This window comes from Teleopsis dalmanni, chromosome 1 (genome assembly GCF_002237135.1).
Source record: "Teleopsis dalmanni isolate 2A chromosome 1, ASM223713v2, whole genome shotgun sequence".
In the NCBI taxonomy this organism is placed as follows: domain Eukaryota; kingdom Metazoa; phylum Arthropoda; class Insecta; order Diptera; family Diopsidae; genus Teleopsis; species Teleopsis dalmanni.
This window is the reverse complement of record NC_051846.1, coordinates 103,664,662-103,683,170: the sequence shown is the minus strand read 5'-3', so window position 1 is coordinate 103,683,170 and position 18,509 is coordinate 103,664,662. Positions and strand designations below refer to the sequence as shown.

At 33.1% G+C, this 18,509-nt stretch overlaps 3 protein-coding genes across 3 annotated transcripts; 2 read left to right on the top strand and 1 right to left on the bottom strand.

Annotated features, from left to right (window-relative positions):
- Positions 1–2,769: 2,769 nt before the first annotated feature.
- LOC119672488 (transcription elongation factor SPT6-like) lies at positions 2,770–4,797 on the bottom strand. Its single transcript, XM_038083546.1, has 5 exons — positions 4,655–4,797; positions 4,520–4,604; positions 3,631–3,824; positions 3,456–3,572; positions 2,770–2,924 (listed from the first exon to the last, which is right to left on the bottom strand). Exons 1-5 carry the CDS (start codon positions 4,691–4,693, stop codon positions 2,880–2,882), a joined length of 480 nt encoding a protein of 159 aa, XP_037939474.1. The 5' UTR covers positions 4,694–4,797; the 3' UTR covers positions 2,770–2,879.
- A 2,610-nt stretch (positions 4,798–7,407) lies between these two features.
- Positions 7,408–11,700, top strand: LOC119663875. The gene is made up of 3 exons (XM_038073477.1): positions 7,408–8,617; positions 8,695–10,731; positions 11,558–11,700. Exons 1-3 carry the CDS (start codon positions 7,408–7,410, stop codon positions 11,698–11,700), a joined length of 3,390 nt encoding a protein of 1,129 aa, XP_037929405.1.
- A 69-nt stretch (positions 11,701–11,769) lies between these two features.
- LOC119663870 lies at positions 11,770–12,434 on the top strand. The gene is made up of 2 exons (XM_038073473.1): positions 11,770–11,903; positions 12,065–12,434. Exons 1-2 carry the CDS (start codon positions 11,770–11,772, stop codon positions 12,432–12,434), a joined length of 504 nt encoding a protein of 167 aa, XP_037929401.1.
- Positions 12,435–18,509: the final 6,075 nt, after the last annotated feature.

Genomic DNA, 18,509 nt, shown 5'->3' with positions numbered 1-18,509 from the left:
AGATTGGAGGATATTCTATCAGTGAAAATAAATTCAGTACTTTCAAACAAAGTCATAAACAATTTGGTACTATTTGAAGACACGGTTTTAGAGAACTTCCACCACAATTATATTATACAAATAAATTTACAAGCTAAACTCTCACAAAAGAACTGCATGTGCAAACACTGACAAGAAAAAAGTGACAACAATAGCTCCAAATGATGACTGGCGTTATTGCGTTGAAGCAACAACTTACGAATTTAAGAAATTCAACTACTGAATCTGTATTGAGTAAAACATAAGATATCAATACAATGCCAATATAATGCTCCAATTAGCAATGAGGTAGGCATATGGGATAGAAAACATATCCAAAAATCAGAGTTGTTTGTTAAATATTTAAGGTTTTATCTTTTATCCCGAATGATAATGAAGCAGCAAATCCATCAAATTGATTCACGAATTTGAATTTTAAATTTCTTGTGTGTTACAAAAGCTTGCCTTGAATCTGTTTATTGATACGATTATATATAGTTTATAGACTAGTTGAGTCTCTTATCTGAGTTTTCTAAAATCTTACCTAAAATCTTATCTTACCTAAAACTATTTGAAGAAATCATAAAACTTCAAGTGTGAATAGGTGTACCACAAGGTAGTTTTTTGACACAATATTATAAGTGTTATACAAAAGTGACACACTAATTACATCAGACACTATTTTTAGTTATGGTAATAATTCACAATTAGCATCTAGCTAAATACAAGCTTGTCTAGATAGAAACAGCAAGAAGAAAGCCCTGTCTTCCAGTTCATTTAAATAATGCTTTGAAATTCCAACCAAAAAAAGTCATTGGTAAGCATATTGACACAAGAACAATTTTTGAAAATATTTCTGAGTTTTTTCAATCATTTTGTTGCAACTATAAGTCATCAACTTTTCGTCGTCTCACATGTTTTTCTAGTATCTGAACCCCATTTATTAAGCAAAACAATTAATTCAGTTTTTACTTTACGAATCAGCCTGAAGATAAACCCCACGGTGGAAGAGGAATTCTGATAAACTCAAGAAAAAATCACTCCATCCTGGAACAACATTTCACAGCCCACATTTAAGCTACGACAATATGCATCAAATTCATTGAAAATGAAGTCGTCTTTTGTCCTCGCAGATTTTTTGTAACTGAAGCTCAATTTGTGGGTTTCTTTTATATCTTTGGTGAAAAATTTATAGCAGCGGGAGATTTGAACGTCACACATACATTTTGAGGTAATCACGTATATACGTCACGTCTATCTCTACAGTGGGCAAGTGAAATCGACATGGCTCTTTGTTGGTTTGATACAGCCTTGAAATCGGCTGCTAAACACGTCACTCCCACTGAGCAGAAAACACTCTGTAGATCTTTTAGAAAATCTTCAGATGTAATTCAAAATATCGAACAAGTGAATCGCATAACAAATAAGATTAGGAAAGCGTATATGTATTTGATAAAGTTTGGCACGCTGGTCTTATTTACAAAATCAAGGAACAAGCTCCCAACCACACTTACAAAATACTAGTTATTTCTTAAGGATAGATAATTTCATATAAAAGTTGAAAATTATACAACAGCTAATCTCAACAAAAAGGCTGAAATTCCTTAAGGCAATGTTCTTGACCCGGTACTTTACATTCTGTTTACTTTGCAAACACCAAATAATTCTCGCCTTACCAATTCCACGTTTGCTGATGACACTGCTATTTTTAGTTCTGATCAAAATACATTTATAGCATCTAGAGAATTAATTTAACACCTGGAACTCATTGAAACTTGGCTACCCAACTGGAGCAATCGTGTAAACGAAAGTAAAAGCACGCATCTAACGTATACTAACTTGGCACAAGCATATTAAGCCTAAGCGAACTTAATGAAAGCTAAAGGCACAAAAAGTAAATTGGTTATTGAATAATAACTCCAATTTACGGCTAAACCACAAAGTTTTGCTCTATAATTTTTTACCTAAGCCAACCTGGAAGTATGACGCTGAACTGTGCATGTTCTTACAACATTGAGTTGATTCAGCGTACTCAATCTAAAATCCTTCGCTAAATTACGGATGCTGTGTGGTATATAAGAAACGATATAATTAATGCAAATCTGAAAATAACAATCATGAAAGATGAACTCATTAAAATCAAATGCAAATACAAACAAAAACTTGAAATTCATCAGAACCACTTAGCAAGCCATCTACTGCTAACCCGGCCTTCTTCAAGGATACGCAGTAAATATGTACCAATGCACTGATTTTTACTTTCACATTTCCATTATTCACTTAATTTAAATTCTTTGCTTTTATTAATGTAATAGGTCTTTAAATTCAAATATCAGGTATTATTAGCTTTAATTATTATTAATTATCTTCAACTATGGTTGTCAGTTAATTTTGTTTGCTTTAGATTTTTGAGATTTAAAATCTTATTGTGAATTAATATAATAAAAAAAAATTGGTCATTTGCCATATTTTTATTTATGAAATAAAATAAAATTTTCGGAATTCATGAAGTTCTTGTCAAAGGAAAGTTACCAGTCTCGATCTTTCTATTTTTTAATAACATTGTTAATAGCTAAAAAGAACTAGTACACGACATATACGAGCATGTTTTGAATCAAAAAATTAAACGTGTTTGAATTTTTTGTTATTTTTGTATTTAAGTTTCTCTTTTTCAAAAAAAAGTGAAAAAAAACAAAATCTAGATCTCCATGTAATTATATGAACCTCAAGGATAGATCCACAGAAAAAACAATACATGAGATCGTTCATACATTTAAAATATGTATCTATTTTAAATATTTGATTCCATCCTCTCTAGACGTTGAAAGCACCATTAACATAGTACGAAAGCTGTCCAAGCCTCACTTGCCGGAATTGAAAAAATCAGAAAATGGATAGTCGTAAAGCTGGAAAATAAGATTATTCAATCTAATCAAGGCAATATTAACAAGATTTACAAAACACCACATATAATAAAGGGGTAATATCGCCATTATTGCGTTTTTTTTTTGTGGATTCTATGCTTACCATGCTAGGTTAAGTGGCTATTCAAGCAGTAGCTTATGCAGATGATAAGAATATTATGGTTAAGGAGTGTTTCTAAACTTAACTCATGATATATAGAGGATTCTGATTAAAAAAAGCTGTGTCACAGGTCCTCTATTCTGATGCTCTCTGGATATTCAAAGCAGAATTCAAAGGAGACAAGTATTGCATTCACAGTAGCGCTTTGGGGGTGGGCTATGGAACCGCTATATGAGATATTAAGCCTTTAACTCATAGACTTCTAAATTGATAATATTGTTCGTAACAATACTGACAGACTTAAAGCAACAGATTTGCTGGGCAGAAAGTACATACTGAGCTAACTCAGCGAAAGATAAAATTAACTTAAAATTTACAAACTACTAAATTACAGTATAAATAAATATACTTACTTCATCGTCTTCATCAAATAACTGTTCAGCTATTGCTTCTCTTGCAAGACCTTCATCTACATGTTCCTCACCATCGCTTTCTTCATCTTGTATTCGTCTTAAACGTTTGAAACGTTTCTTAATAATGAAAATAATATAAAATATATTAACATATTTTCAATTTTGTTTCACTTACTCCTCTTTCTACTTTAACTCCTAAATTTTCCTCAATTAGATCATAGTCATCATCCTCTAAACGATCATCTAAATCGTCATCATCGTGTTTCTTTCGTTTTTTCGATACACTAGACCCATCTGAATCTTCACCATCGCTTACCTCATCTTCTATAGGATTATCATCAATTAAATCAGCGACCTCATCTGCATCGTCTGTAATACAAGAAAACAATAGAAGACATTAAAAAATGCCACATCTGTTATTTTATAATCTACTCTACAGCAATAGTTTTTAAATAAATATGGTAAGTACCGTTTTTCACTGCCTGAAATGATTGTTTCAGTGCCTTTACTTTGTACAAGAAACGCTTATCGAATGAAGCGCAATATAAGCAAAAGAAACATCTTCAGCCTGTAGTAGATTGCCGAAAGATATAAAAAGGGTTAGATGGACAAATGGCAGTCAGACTTCAATATGCTCTCTTAATCTAGAGTTGTGCTGTTATTTTGGTATAGTGCTCAACAAAGTTCGGGGCTCCTATATTATTTTTCTCTATATCTGACTTAGCACGGAGCCAGTATACGTATTTTTATATATTTAACAAGTGCCCAGAAACCTCAACTATTTCTACTTTGTAATAATATAGAATACATATTGCAACTATATTTAATATCTTTTTAAAACTTATTTTCAATTACTGATCACTTAATCTATAACAAACTTGCGAAAATAATATACGCGTGAGGTATACGAAATCAAGGTATCATTCTATCAATCTGATTTTTTTTAGTTACATATAGTATCTTTTCATATATTTAAAACATGCATGCAAATAATTGTTAGAACTTATATGCGCATAGTGACATCAGGTTACATGTTACTATTTATATATGACATATTAGCAAACCTTCATCTTCTTCTTCGCTGCTATCCGCCATCCGCTTCAAACTTTTTAACTTTCTACGTTCATGCGGGTCAAGTGCATTTTCCTCCTATGAAATTTATATATTAATAACGACTTTATTATTTTGTATAATTTTACATCAGACTCTTCTGCTTCAGAATCAAGGAAATCAGCCATTTTTATATTTATTATTGACACGTAGCAACTCGCTTATAAATCCACAATTGTAAAATATTTACAATACCAACTTTAACGCAATCTCGTCTTATCGATATTTTATTTTAAATCGTTATCAGTTATCAAAAAATGAATGTAATTTTCGAACAGCTCTAATCAATAAATCATGATTGAATCATACCTGGGATACACGAGAAAAAATGTTGACGAACATATATTATATAATATTTTCATATACAATTTTTTGAACATATAGAATATATATGTAGTTTATATGATATTAATAAACTGTTTTAATCCATGTGGTGTCACGTAATACTACGTTTATTTTGTGATATTAAGAGAATATGATTTAGTTAATCTACATTTTTAATCTTTAGCGTTAACATTATACATTTTGGATTAATATGGACGTTTCTCTTGCTTTGTTTTGCTTCGAGTGTTTGATAAATTTCTATAAATAAAGCATTTAATTACAGCTGTGTTCAAAAAAATTTTAATATTAATTTAATAAATACTTTTATAACAATAACTTAATAAATTTTAGTTATAATTATGTTCAAAACTATTTTTAACAAAATTAAGATTAAAAGGAGATTAAAGCAATAATCGAGATTAAAGTACTAATCTCTTTGTTTAATCTCAGATTTCTCATATAAAAGTTAATCTCGTTCTGGTCGAGATCAATTTCAAATCTCCTTCAACATGGTGATTATTTTTTTGTGCAACTCTGCGAATGTCTTCATTTCATAAATTTTTTAAGGATATTAGAAGAATTGGAAGACAAAAGTCTAAATTTATTCAAAACGAACGTTGAAAATTTGAAAATTCCGGGATGAGTGAAATTTCTATTAAATTTTTTAAAAATAATAGTTTTATATATAATTGTAACTTAAATTTGTTAAATTTTTGTTATTAAACTATTTATTAAATTTATATTAATTAAATGTTTTAATGACCAAAAGAAATTTTTTAAAAATAATTATTTCACGGGCTAAATAATGATATTTTTTTAAAAAACCAAAAAAATTTATTATTTAGTTTTATAAGATTTTTATTGTCCAATATTTCGGCTATAATCTATAGTCATCATCTGGCAACTATACATATAAATTCATTGTAATTAATATTAAGGTATACATTACATAGAAACAATAATATATTACATTTACATTGAAACATGAAACATACATATGTATTTGGAAAATATACAATACTTTGACTATAAGAATCATAAATATATTTTTCGTATATATACATATGTTATTTTCATGATTCTTATAGTCAAAGTATTGTATATTTTCCAAATACATATGTATGTTTCATGTTGGGTTTATGGTAAGTTATTTGCGTTTTAAATTAACAATAAAAATTAATCAGTTTTCATTGTAGATATTAACTCCACACTGATTGTATATAGGTTGGAAATTAGTTAAAATTTCCATCCTTACAACACCCATACATTCCGAATTCAATTTTTCCCCTCCATAATTTTATTGGTCTTTCAGTCCTGTCACCTGTTCTATATTCATAAGCTGTCTGCTTCATTTTTTCACATCTCTGTAACGTAAAACCCTAATATTATATATAATTTTTTATGTACTAAATTTAAGAGCGAACAAATTTTAAGTCCAAAAATATTTCCTTTTATTTTAATTATTTGGGTTACTATAATAAATATATAAGAAAATGAAAAAAATAATGTAAGTAAAAAAAAATATTTCATAGAGTAATTATTTAGAGACATCAAAATATATACTCAATAAGTAAATATGTATAAAAAAGAAAAAAAATATGTATTGAAAAAGAAGAAAATAATAAAAAATAATTATAAACAAAATTTCGCCTCAATTTGGTGGTTTGTTTTTTTTTTAATCATACAATCTTGTAATTAGGCATTTACCATCATGACGTCACTTCGTGTTGCTGGGGTATCTAGCGAAATAAATTTAGAAAAAAAACAATCTATATATGTAACAAAACAAAAAAAAATCAAAACCAGACACCTAATGTGTTTGTAGAAATATTTTTACAAGGTGTTTGTTAAAAATTATATTATATTATTATGTATAAATAAGGCGCCTTTGAATTTTTGACAATTCAATTGATGCGAAGCCACATTCGTTATTAATTCATTGCTTTATTCTATTAGCTTTGTAAATTTAGTTCAATTGCTAAATTTACGTCACATAAGCGCCTATTCACTGCATTTAAGTGTTCAGTGACCAGGATAATTAGGACAATCGTCGAAATCTCTGGGTTCAAGTACTCAGAGGTTTTCTTGTTTAAATAGAATCAACATAAGTACTGGATTCAAGTGTTCAGTGCTTGCAAATAGTTGATTCCAACGTTGATCAGACATTTTGGTTTGATCGTTCATTTTGGTGACCCCGTGAAACGGACAGCAGCACTGGACTGGTCTGACGCAGCAGCGATCAACAGTCAACATAGCAGTCAACAATCAGCGTCATTTGAAGTACATTTTGAAGTACAAAAATCTTTGACTTAAGTTCAACGATGGCAACAATCAAAGCAGCAGACAACTTTGGTGAAAGTGCCAGCAACCAAATGGCATCACAGCCGCAACTAGTGGCTACACAAATGGTTTGATAAGAAAAATATCTGCTCGAATGGCAGCTCTAAAAAGATTAGTAGAGAGCTTGTCAGAGAGCGAAGGCATACAGCCAATTCAATATTACGAAATTAAATCAAACATGATCATGCAACAATGGAACCAACTGGGATATTTGCATGATGAACTGTGGGAAAACTTGGAAAATCCGCTAACGTCAGGATTTAACCAAGATGAATATTACCAAATTGAAGATTTGGTACAACAAGGTCTGATAGAGCTCTCCATAAAATTGGATCAACTACAAAACAAACAAGCAGCAGTAGCAGAAACAAATATGCGTTCCTCACTGCCATTGCCAAAGGTAACAATCCCAAGTTTTAATGGGAATTACTTAAAATGGAGGCATTTTTTTGACTTGTTTACACAAATGGTAGACAATCAGCCACTACTAGCTGCTCAAAAAACGTGGTATTTCAAATCACATGTGACAGGTGAAGCTGAAAAATTTATCAGTCATTTCAGCATAACGGAGGAGAATTATCCTGCAGCCTGGACATTATTACAAGATTTCTATAACAATAAAAGGGTCTTGATGTCCACCTTAATCGATGAACTTCTAAATCAGCCATCAGGCATATCAACTGTGGCAGCAGTTAAAAATTTACATGACACAACGAAAGAGTGTCTATTAGCACTGAACAATCTTGGCGTTCAAACGACTTTTTGGGACCCAATTTTGTTACAGGTACTAATTAAAAAACTCGATCGGATGATGCTCATTAGATATGAGCAATCTCTGGCAAAACCAAAAGAGATACAAAACATTCAGGAGTTTTTAGCCTTTTTAGAGCGACAATTTCAACTGATGGAAGTTGTAGAACAAAAAAAAAAGGTGGCCATAAAAACTGAAGCAGATCGAAATAAATCAGTTTCGTCGGCTGTAACAGTTTCTAAAGGAAACAACAATTGCAAACTGTGCAATGTAGACAGGGACCCACTGTACCATTGCCGTACATTCCTGCAATTTTCACCATCTCAACGATTGGATTGGGTGAAAAACCAACAGCTCTGTTTCAACTGTTTCAAAAATGATCACGTGGTGAACAAATGTTTGTCAAGAAGTTGTACCAAATGTAATAAAAAGCATAACACGTTGCTACATTTGGAAGGTAACAATCAAACAAATCAAAACATTCAACCTACTTCAAGTGGGTACAATACTGCAGTTACTGCAGCGACAGCAAACACTTCCACAGGTCAGCGTGAATATGTTTTTTTGCCAACTGCAAGAGTCAAAATAACTACAGCTAATGGAAATATAATTGAAGTCCGAGCATTACTAGACTCTGGTTCACAAGTGAATATAGTCTCTGAGCGTCTTATCAGAAGGCTCAATATATCAAAAAAAAATCGTTATTGTGCATAGAAGGTATAGGAAAGGTGCACAAAAATTCAACGCAGCGAGTTAACATCAAATTGCAATCCCTTAACTCGAGGTTCACTACAGAAGTCGAAGCGTTTGTGCTTCCAAACATAGTTCCACCTCAACCAAGTTCCAGCTACGATATTTCCAAATGGAAGGTCCCGAACAGCATTCAGTTAGCTGATCCAACATTTTTCCAACAAGGGAAAATTGATATTTTACTCGGTGCGGAGTTCTATTTCAGTAAAATCACGCTTGCTCCTGGGCTTCCAGTCTTGCAAAATTCTACACTTGGCTGGATTGTCAGTGGCAAGGTTGCATCAAATACAGACACATCAAACGTTTTATGTGCAGTTTTTGGCGGTGGAATGGAGGCTGTTGATAATAATTCATCGTTAGAAGATGCAATTGAACGATTATGGCGAATGGATGAGGTGAATATAACAGAAAGGACATTATCCAAAGAAGAAAAATTATGCGAATCTCATTTTGTGCAGAACGTCCATACAAATAAAAAAGGACGTTTTGTGGTAAGGTTGCCGTTTCTGAAAAACTCATTGACGTTAGGGGAATTTCAAGAAACAGCTTGGAGAAGGTTCATCAGTCTTGAACGACAACTAGCAAAAAATGATGTTTTGCGGAAACAATATGTCCAGTTTATGGAAGAGTATGAGCGATTGGGTCACATGACTGAAGTAAACTTGGATTCCATGTTGACTCCAAGATATTTCATTCCTCATCATTGCGTACTAAAACCAGATAGTACAACTACTCAACTTCGAGTGGTGTTTGACGCATCAGCCAAAACTACATCTGGACACTCGTTGAATGATTTAATGTATAACGGACCGACAGTTCAAAGTGAACTCTTTTCAATTCTGCTCCGTTTTAGGCGACCACGGTTTGTTTTCACCACAGATATCGAGAAAATGTATCGTCAAGTTTTCATAAATCCTGAAGATCGACGCTATCAACTTATCATTTGGAGAAGCAGTCCAAATTCAACGATTCGTTATTATCAGCTAAACACAATTACATATGGGACTCGAGCAGCTCCTTACCTAGCAACAAGATGTCTGCAAAAGATAGCATCAGAAAACAAGGTGAATTATCCATTAGGAGCTCAAATCCTGTGTGACAATTTCTACGTTGACGATGGGCTCGGTGGATCAGATAGTTTAATTACGGCTATTGAAGCTCAAAGACAACTAATCCATATTTTGAAGAGGTATCATTTTTATCTTCGGAAATGGAGCGCAAACCATCCTCAACTTTTGAAAAACATTTCTCAAGATGATCAAGAGGTAAATCTAGATTTCGATAATAACGAGTCAATCAAAACGCTGGGATTATTTTGGTTGCATAAGGCGGATTTATTTCGAATTAGGGTCAAAATGGTTACTGAAGGAATAATCACGAAGAGAGTCGTTAGTTCTGATTTAGCTAGACTGTTCGATTCACTTGGTTTAGTAGCTCCAGTAATAGTCAAAGCAAAGATTTTCATACAACACTTATGGCAGTTGAAATTATCTTGGGATGGACCACTTCCTACAGATCTTCGTACAACATGGTCAACATTTAGCGAAAACTTAAGTACTCTAGAAAACCTTCAAGTGGCAAGACATATTTTCAGAGGCGAGGTTCCATCATCAACACAACTACTCATTTTTACTGATGCATCTGAAAAGGCATTTGGTTCTGCAGCATATCTCAGAGCAATTTTAAAGGATGGTAGAATAATAGTGCGACTATTATGTGCAAAGTCAAGAGTAGCACCACTCAAAAAACAAACGCTACCGCGACTAGAGTTATGTGCGGCAGTCCTAGCAGCGGAACTTTCAGCAAGAGTCAAAAGCGATCTTCAGGAGAAGGACCAGCCAGTATTTTTGTGGACTGATTCAGAAATTGTGTTGTCTTCGATCAACTCACAGTCCTCATCATTTCAAACATTTGTAGCTAACAAGGTGGCAAGAATTCAAACTTTAACTCTGTCTGAACAGTGGCGATATGTTAGGTCAAAGGACAACCCAGCTCATTGGCGTAACTACAGGGAAGCAATTGGAAGCAACGCTTTCGGGCCCCCCAATTTAGGGGGCCCCACTATAAATTTTTGTATTCATTGTATTTATTTTTAATAAATTCTCAAAAGTGGGACGAAACGTTTTTGTTGGAATAACTTCATATTGCATTTTTTAAAAGATACGTAAATTTTAAATTTAAAGTACATAATAAGTATGTACTTCAAATAAAATATTAAACCTATTTATAAAATAAAAAAGTTTTTCTAAGAAAAATATGTGTCTTAATCGAGAGTTTATATGGGAGCTATATCTAGATTAAAACCCATTTAAAAATAATTTTGTACGTTGTCTTTTGCAAATATCAGTACTGTATACACCAAATTCCATTTGAATACCTTTATTAAAAACGGAGAAACCTCATATCCGATTGTTAAGTTTATATCACAGCTACAAGAAATAGACGTCCAATTTCAATCAAATCAAATGGTGAACAGGGTTGGCTCCCGAAAAGTATGTGTGTAAAGTTTCATTCAAAGAGTTCAAAAGCTGAGAGAGTAGTTTGAACTGAAAAAGTATATATATATATTGTACTGATATATACTTAATGGTATTTCCGACGTTTTCTTTAATGCGTTACGAAAATCTTGACAAACCTTATATACCCTTTTCACATTTTTTCGTGTAAAGAGTATAAAAAGAGGGGCCCCATAGTATGTTGGTAGGGGCCCCTTAGTTAGAATTTGCTTACAGGCCTAAAAAATGTAGTTACGCCACTGACCCAGCTGATGTGTTATCAAGAGGACTTTCAACAAAGGCATTGTCAACATGTGCACTTTGGTTTCAAGGACCGTTCTTTTTGCATGGAAGGCAGGAAGTATGGCCACCAAGGTTTTTATCATCATTACAAGTTCCACTTGATCTGGAGAAGAAAAAGGTTGTAGCTGTAGCAACTCAATGCAATGACGCAGATTTCATATACAGGATTTAGCACAAGAATTCTTTCAAGACGTTACGAAGGATAGTAGCATATGTTCTTAGATTCATTAACAACACAAGAATGTCAAAGGAGTCACGTGCCATACATATAGCACCCCGTGCTACCGAATTAAAGGTAAATCAACAGCCCGAGCAACGGTTCAGCGATGCATTCGATGCAACGACTATTGCGGACCATTTTGGATCCACTACAAGGTGAGGGGCAAAAAGCCAACAAAGGCATATATTGCTGTCTTTTGTTGTTTTGCCACATAGGCGGTACATCTCGAGTTGGTGACCGACTTATCAACAAATGCTTTCATTGGAGCATTAAAACGATTCATAGGTCGACGAGGGCGTTGTTTGAATATTTACAGTGATAATGCAACAAACTTCATAGGCGCCAAAAACCATTTAGCAGAACTAGAGGAAAGCATTTATTCTAATGAAGGGCAAGAAGCAATAATCTCTGCTTGCAGTACTACAGGAATAAACTTTCATTTTATTCCACCAAGGGCTCCACACTTGGGCGGTTTATGGGAAGCATCCGTAAAGTCCGCAAAATATTTGTTACTACGCAGCGTTTCAACAGCATCATTGACGTATGAAGAACTCGAAACAGTGGTGGTGAAAATTGAAGCGATATTAAATTCACGACCATTGACTCCAATGTCCAATGATCCAACTGATTTGACAGCATTAACTCCAGGACACTTATTAATTGGAGAAGCTCTTACAACTCTGTAGACAGCCGATCAAAACCAGAAAAACACACGTTATTGTTACGTTGGAACCTAGTTTCCCAGTTAGAACATGATTTCTGGAAAAGCTGGTCTAACGAATATTTAATGGAACTGCAACAACGTAACAAATGGAAAACACAATCTGCCAACATACAGTTAGGAGACATGGTTATAATCAAGGAAGATAACGTCCCAGTGATGCAGTGGCCCTTGTGACGAATTGTAAATGTGCACAAGGCTACAGATGGACGTATCCGAATAGCTGACGTTAAAACATCGACAGGCATTTTTAAACGCCCAATTCATCGAATAGCTGTACTGCCTGTTAATACAGATGATCAACCAACAATGGCTGAAGCTGATCACGAAATACCTCCTGACAACGTAATTATTGAAGATAAAAAAGTGTCGTATGAAGAACCCAAGACAAAACGTAGAAAACTGCCAACCAACTTATACTGTTCTGTATTACTCACACTATTACTAATATTGCCAATAGTAATAGGGTCTCCAATTGATAATAAAAGATTTGAGTCGAAATTGGGTATTCATTTTGAAAATCTGGGCATAGCTGCCATATCAAGTACTGAATGGAATCTATTAGTTTATTACGACTTAAGTCTTTATTGGACAGAAGCATCTGCTCTAAACACAGGAATAACGTCGCTACATCAAACTTGTCAGCAAATAAAACCAAACGCATCATGTGCGAGTACAATTAATCACTTTAAATATATTGAATCCGAACTACAACTCGATGATAAATTACTTCATGACCATCGATCCAGAAGAGGAGCAATTGATCTTGTAGGCAATATTGCACATTCGCTATTTGGAGTATTAGACTCAGAATATGCCAAAGGAATGTTAAATATAATTTCAGAAGTGAAACAAAATGAAATACAATCATTGACGTTATTTAAGAATCAAACATCAGTTGTCGATTCAACAATCAATATAATGAAGAAAGATAAAATCGCAGTTCAAGAAGGTTTTGAGCACATTGACAATGAAATAAAGGCACTGATGTATTCCATAAAAGATACAAATAGAGAGGTTAATCAGGTACGGCTCAATCAAGTTTTCAATGCAGGAGCCATTCAACTAACACTGGTAGCACATAATCTATAGAAGATACAATCTGCTATTATAGATGCTCTAACTGATACTCATCATGGAAAAGTCAATCCGTTGTTATTGACACCAACACAATTACAAAAGGAAATCATACCACTAAATCTAAAAGGTTCAGGCTTATTAACGATGGACCCAGACTGCGTGCTTAAACACAGCTTCGTTGCAAGCACGTCAAGATATTCATACAGTAGTCTTGGTAAAATCTCCGAATTAAGGCTACAATTCCCTATGAAGACATCAGATTATTAATTATTATTTAAATAGGCTATTTGTGCACCCCGACCTAAAAGATCTATTGTGCACCTGTAGAGCCAACTAGGACAATTTTAGACTATTTATAAATCTTATAATTGCAGTGGGCTTAATTTTACCTATTTGATTTGGGACCAGAATCCCGCTACCAAGGTAATCGAGTCTACGTCTTGCCACCGCTGGGCAGTTGCATAGAACATGTTCTAATATTTCCTTCTCCTCATGACAGAGTCGACAGGAATCACTTTCTACCGCACCTATAATCTTCATGTGGTAATTAAGTCTACAGTGTCCTGTAAGAAGTTCAGTGTAGATTTTGATATCATTTCTGCTAAGGTTGATGATAGCATCAACTTTGATGTGTTCAGGATCAATGAATCTTTTTGACTGTCGCATGCCTGTTTGGGCTCTCCAATGTCTTTCATCTCCTGTGTATTCAAATATATTTTGTTGTAAAAAATAATTTTGTCAATGCAATGCCCAAAAACACGTCATACGCTTTGTTTGCTCATGAAAACAAAAGCGTCAAATTTCGTTTGCAAGAAAATGCACTTTTGCAGTTTGTAACAAGTTCATTGTTTGGTATGCATGGTTAAGGTTATTTTAGTTAATTTATTTGTTGTAAATTGATTATAATTTTAAATAAAAGGCACAATTGAATTTTTGACAATTGAATTGATGCGAAGCCACATTCGTTATTGGTTCATTTTTTTAGCTTTGTAAATTTAGTTCAAGTGCTAAATTTACGTCACATAAGCGCCTATTCACTGGATTTAAGTGTTCAGTGACTAGGATAATTAGGACAATCGCCGAAATCTCTGGGTTCAAGTTTTCAGTGGTTTTCTTGTTTAACTAGAATCAACATAAGTACTGGATTCAAGTGTTCAGTGCTTGCAAATAGTTGATTCCAACGTTGATCACACATTTTGATTTGATCGTACAGTGTACAATTTCATAATAAAAATAAGTTCATACATAAGTTCATGTAACTATAGCAAGGAAAACCCAAATTGCTATATATAAAAAAATATTAATAATTCAAGTAAACTAAAAAAAAACTACTAATAAAAAAAAATTTAATGACGTAAAAAAAATTAATTAAAAGTAAAAAAACTAATTTAAATAAAAAGAATATATAATAAATTAAAACAAAATTATATCAGAGCTAAGCAAAGCAATCAAACATTATTAATCAACACAACTTTATTAATTGTTTAAATTTAGTTTAATTACTTCGACTACTGGCAGTGGGATTCACGAAAAAAAAAATATGAAAATCAGGTCCTGCAACACTTTCATGCGGTTCTGCAATTTCCGTTTGCAAATATAAAACTGTGGGGTTAGTTTACCGCAACAGCCGCCATTAGATGTAGTTCTGAAGAATCTTAAGGTTACTTAAATATATGCGTACTGCTTCTTCTTGTAGTTAACGATGTTGTTCTCGATGAGTATTTACTGTTGTTGATTCGGTTAGTATAAATGTGAAGTATATATTTTGCTAATCAAGCAAGAAGATTAAGATAGAAGATTAAGATAAGTCTGCATTTGACTTCGGATTGGGCGTTGAGAAGACTCCTGGCAAACCCATACGGCGTCTTGGGTTTCTCTTTTCCGACGGGTGCCCTGTACTACGAAAACGTAATTATTTGACCGAATGAGCCAGGTTAAGGAACTATATATAACATTAACAAAATACTTGACCGAATGGGCCAGCTCTATACTTTTTTGGCTGAATGAGCCAGGTTTTGGTGGATTTTACCAGTAGGCTGAATAAACCAAAGTACTTGTTCCTTCGCAAGTCAAAACACAAAGCTTTGGTAAAATTTATCAGTAGGCTGAATAAGCTAGAGCACTTGTTCCTTCGCAAGTCAAAACACAAGTCCTCAATCATTACAAATGCGCGTTCTTTTATATATAATATACCGGAGCTTTTTGGTGTAGCGCACCGGTATATTTGCTGTTGATAACTTCGCCGTAAATGTTGAACTATTCGTGTTACTTTTGTGTTTTTGTGTATTTTTCATATTCGCATGCTTTTCGTTTTCGCCGTGGTTTCGTTTGTTTACTTCGCGTAGTTCCGCATATATAAAATATATTCCCAATAATAACTATAAATAATAATTATAATTATGTGGAGAGGAATATACGTGAGTGATCAACAAGTAATTTCGCATAAAAAACTGGTGCAGTGTGTTTATGTTAATTTGTTTTTGGCGGTGGCTAATTTTTATGTTTGATTTGTTTTATATGCATAAAAGAATAAAAAAATGTACATAGTGAATGTTAAATTGTTTTGTGTTTATTTAATTATTAATTGTTAAATAAATGTGTTTTCTTTTGTAATGTTTTTGTTGTAACTAGACAGAAGAATAAAATTCAAGTTTTCTTTCATTCATAAAAATTCATGATTGTTCATTGCTTCTTTTAGATTTGTGCAATTCATGTATCGATGTCCGCGGCTCGTTGGAACCGAGGATCGCAGGTGATGTCCATACATTTTGTGATCAAATATATTTTAGTAATTTTTATGTTTTCTAGTTAATTTCAACGCAGTTTAATTTAAGTAAGTGTTTTCATTATAATGTGTGTGGGTGTTGTGATGCTGTGTTTTTATAGCGACGGTCAGACACCGTTTTTCTCGTATTCTTGTAGCATGTGCGGTAGAAATTTGATAAACAAATTTGTATCGTCACAATTTTATTATTCAAGATATTTCACAGACCTGAATTTGATTCGCGACTCGTCAATATCAAAATAAAAAAAAATACTTCCCAAAGTCACAACCAAAAAACCTTCTGACTTCCAACTCCCACTCAAAAAAAAACCAACGTCTTTCATCTCCTGTGTATAAATTATTTTATCGTTCAGTATTAGCCAGAAATAACTTTGATTTTTTCCCCCCATTTATAATTCTCCTTTAAAAAAAACGCCAATCAGACCAAAGAAAATAACAGAGCAAAAAGACCCTCTTTTCCACCAAACGTATCCTTTCATATCCTCAAATCTTTCGTAACCGACCAGTTTTCTAAAAATTTTTGCTCATTTTTCAGATCGTTTTTCAAACTCGCTGTTAATACAGTTTTTTCCTCCTTTTGGCGCAATCCAAAATGGTATCACTTTTCCTTTTAATAACTTTATTTATATTCCTATTGTGCATTGCTCTGGCAGCATTACTTATTTCAACTCCTAAAGCTTTCGCCGTCAATTTGATCAAAATAAAAAAATGTACAAAAGCGTTACCATGTGTTTTTGCTTTGCATGTACAAGAAATTGACATTTTGTCGTTAAATAAAAATAAAGTAATTTCAAAAAAATTATATATTGTAAGGCCCAAATTTTGCGCTAAAATATAGGTCCACAAACTAAACGAATGATCCTGTAAATTACATAGTTAATTACATAGCGCTTTACATATATTAAGTTAAAAAAATATGCATAACAGATGTCTCTACAAAAAGAATAGCTTTAAAACAAAAATAGGCAAGCTCAAAGATTAACTTTCAATTCATTGAACTTGTGTTTCCAAATAAAGCTGTAGTTTATAAGGTCGTTCTAATTTAAAGCACGGCAAGTGCTTTGGTTGGTGTCACTATTTAAATAAAAATAAGTGACAATAAAACCTGGAACATGAGCATTGAAAGTTTGTGCAGCCTTGGCTTCTTGTGGATAAACACGATTAGTCATCGCTTCTAATTTGACAGGCACGAGTTCTAAGCCTGGCACTTGCAGTCCAAACAAATTATATACGGACTATAAGCTAATTAAATAATATTCGATTATTCCCAAAGACCACTGATGAAGAGTACTTGGTAATACTCGAAACAGCGTTGTATGGTCAGCCAAACTTCAATAAAATTAAAAATAAATTTTTGTGTTTGTCCTTTATTTCTTTCTTTGTTATTCGAAAACCCTCTAAATTTTAATAAAGCTTCTTTGTCCCCATACAAAGAAAGCGTAGCTTTATAGTAACACTAATACTTTATTCAAATATTAGACTTGTGAAAAGTAAAGAACAATATGTTAAAATATAATATTGTTCAACTTTTCCTAACCGCGAAAGCGGATTTGTAGAATAACATAGCATAGCTTCTTTGTAAAAAGCACCAAAATGGTCGCTTTACATATAGTAAGTAAAACAATATGCATTACAAAATGTCTCTACAAAAAGAGTAGCTTTGAAAAGAAATAAAGAAATAGGCAAAACCCAAAAGTTAAACTTTCAATTCGCTGAACTTGTGTTTCTAAAAATAAAGCTGAAGTTTATAAGCTCGTTCTTATTTAAAAAGCACGGCAAGTGCGTTGGTTGTTGTCACTAATTAAATAAAAATAAGTGACAATAAAACCTGGAACTTGAGCATTGAAAGTTTGTGCAGCCTTGGCTTCTTGTGGATAAACACGATTAGTCATCGCTTCTAATTTGACAGGCACGAGTTCTAAGCCTGGCACTTGCAGTCCAAACAAATTGTATACGGACTATAAACTAATTAAATAATATTCGATTATTCCCAAAGACCACTGATGAAGAGTACTTGGCAATACTCGAAACAGCGTTGTGTGGTCAGCCAAACTTCAATAAAATTAAAAATAAAATTTTTGTCTTTGCCTTTCTTTGCTATTCGAATCGGTCTAACTTTTAAATAGTTTCTTTCGTCATAAAAAGACACGCCATTATCGGCAAGAAACAATTTAC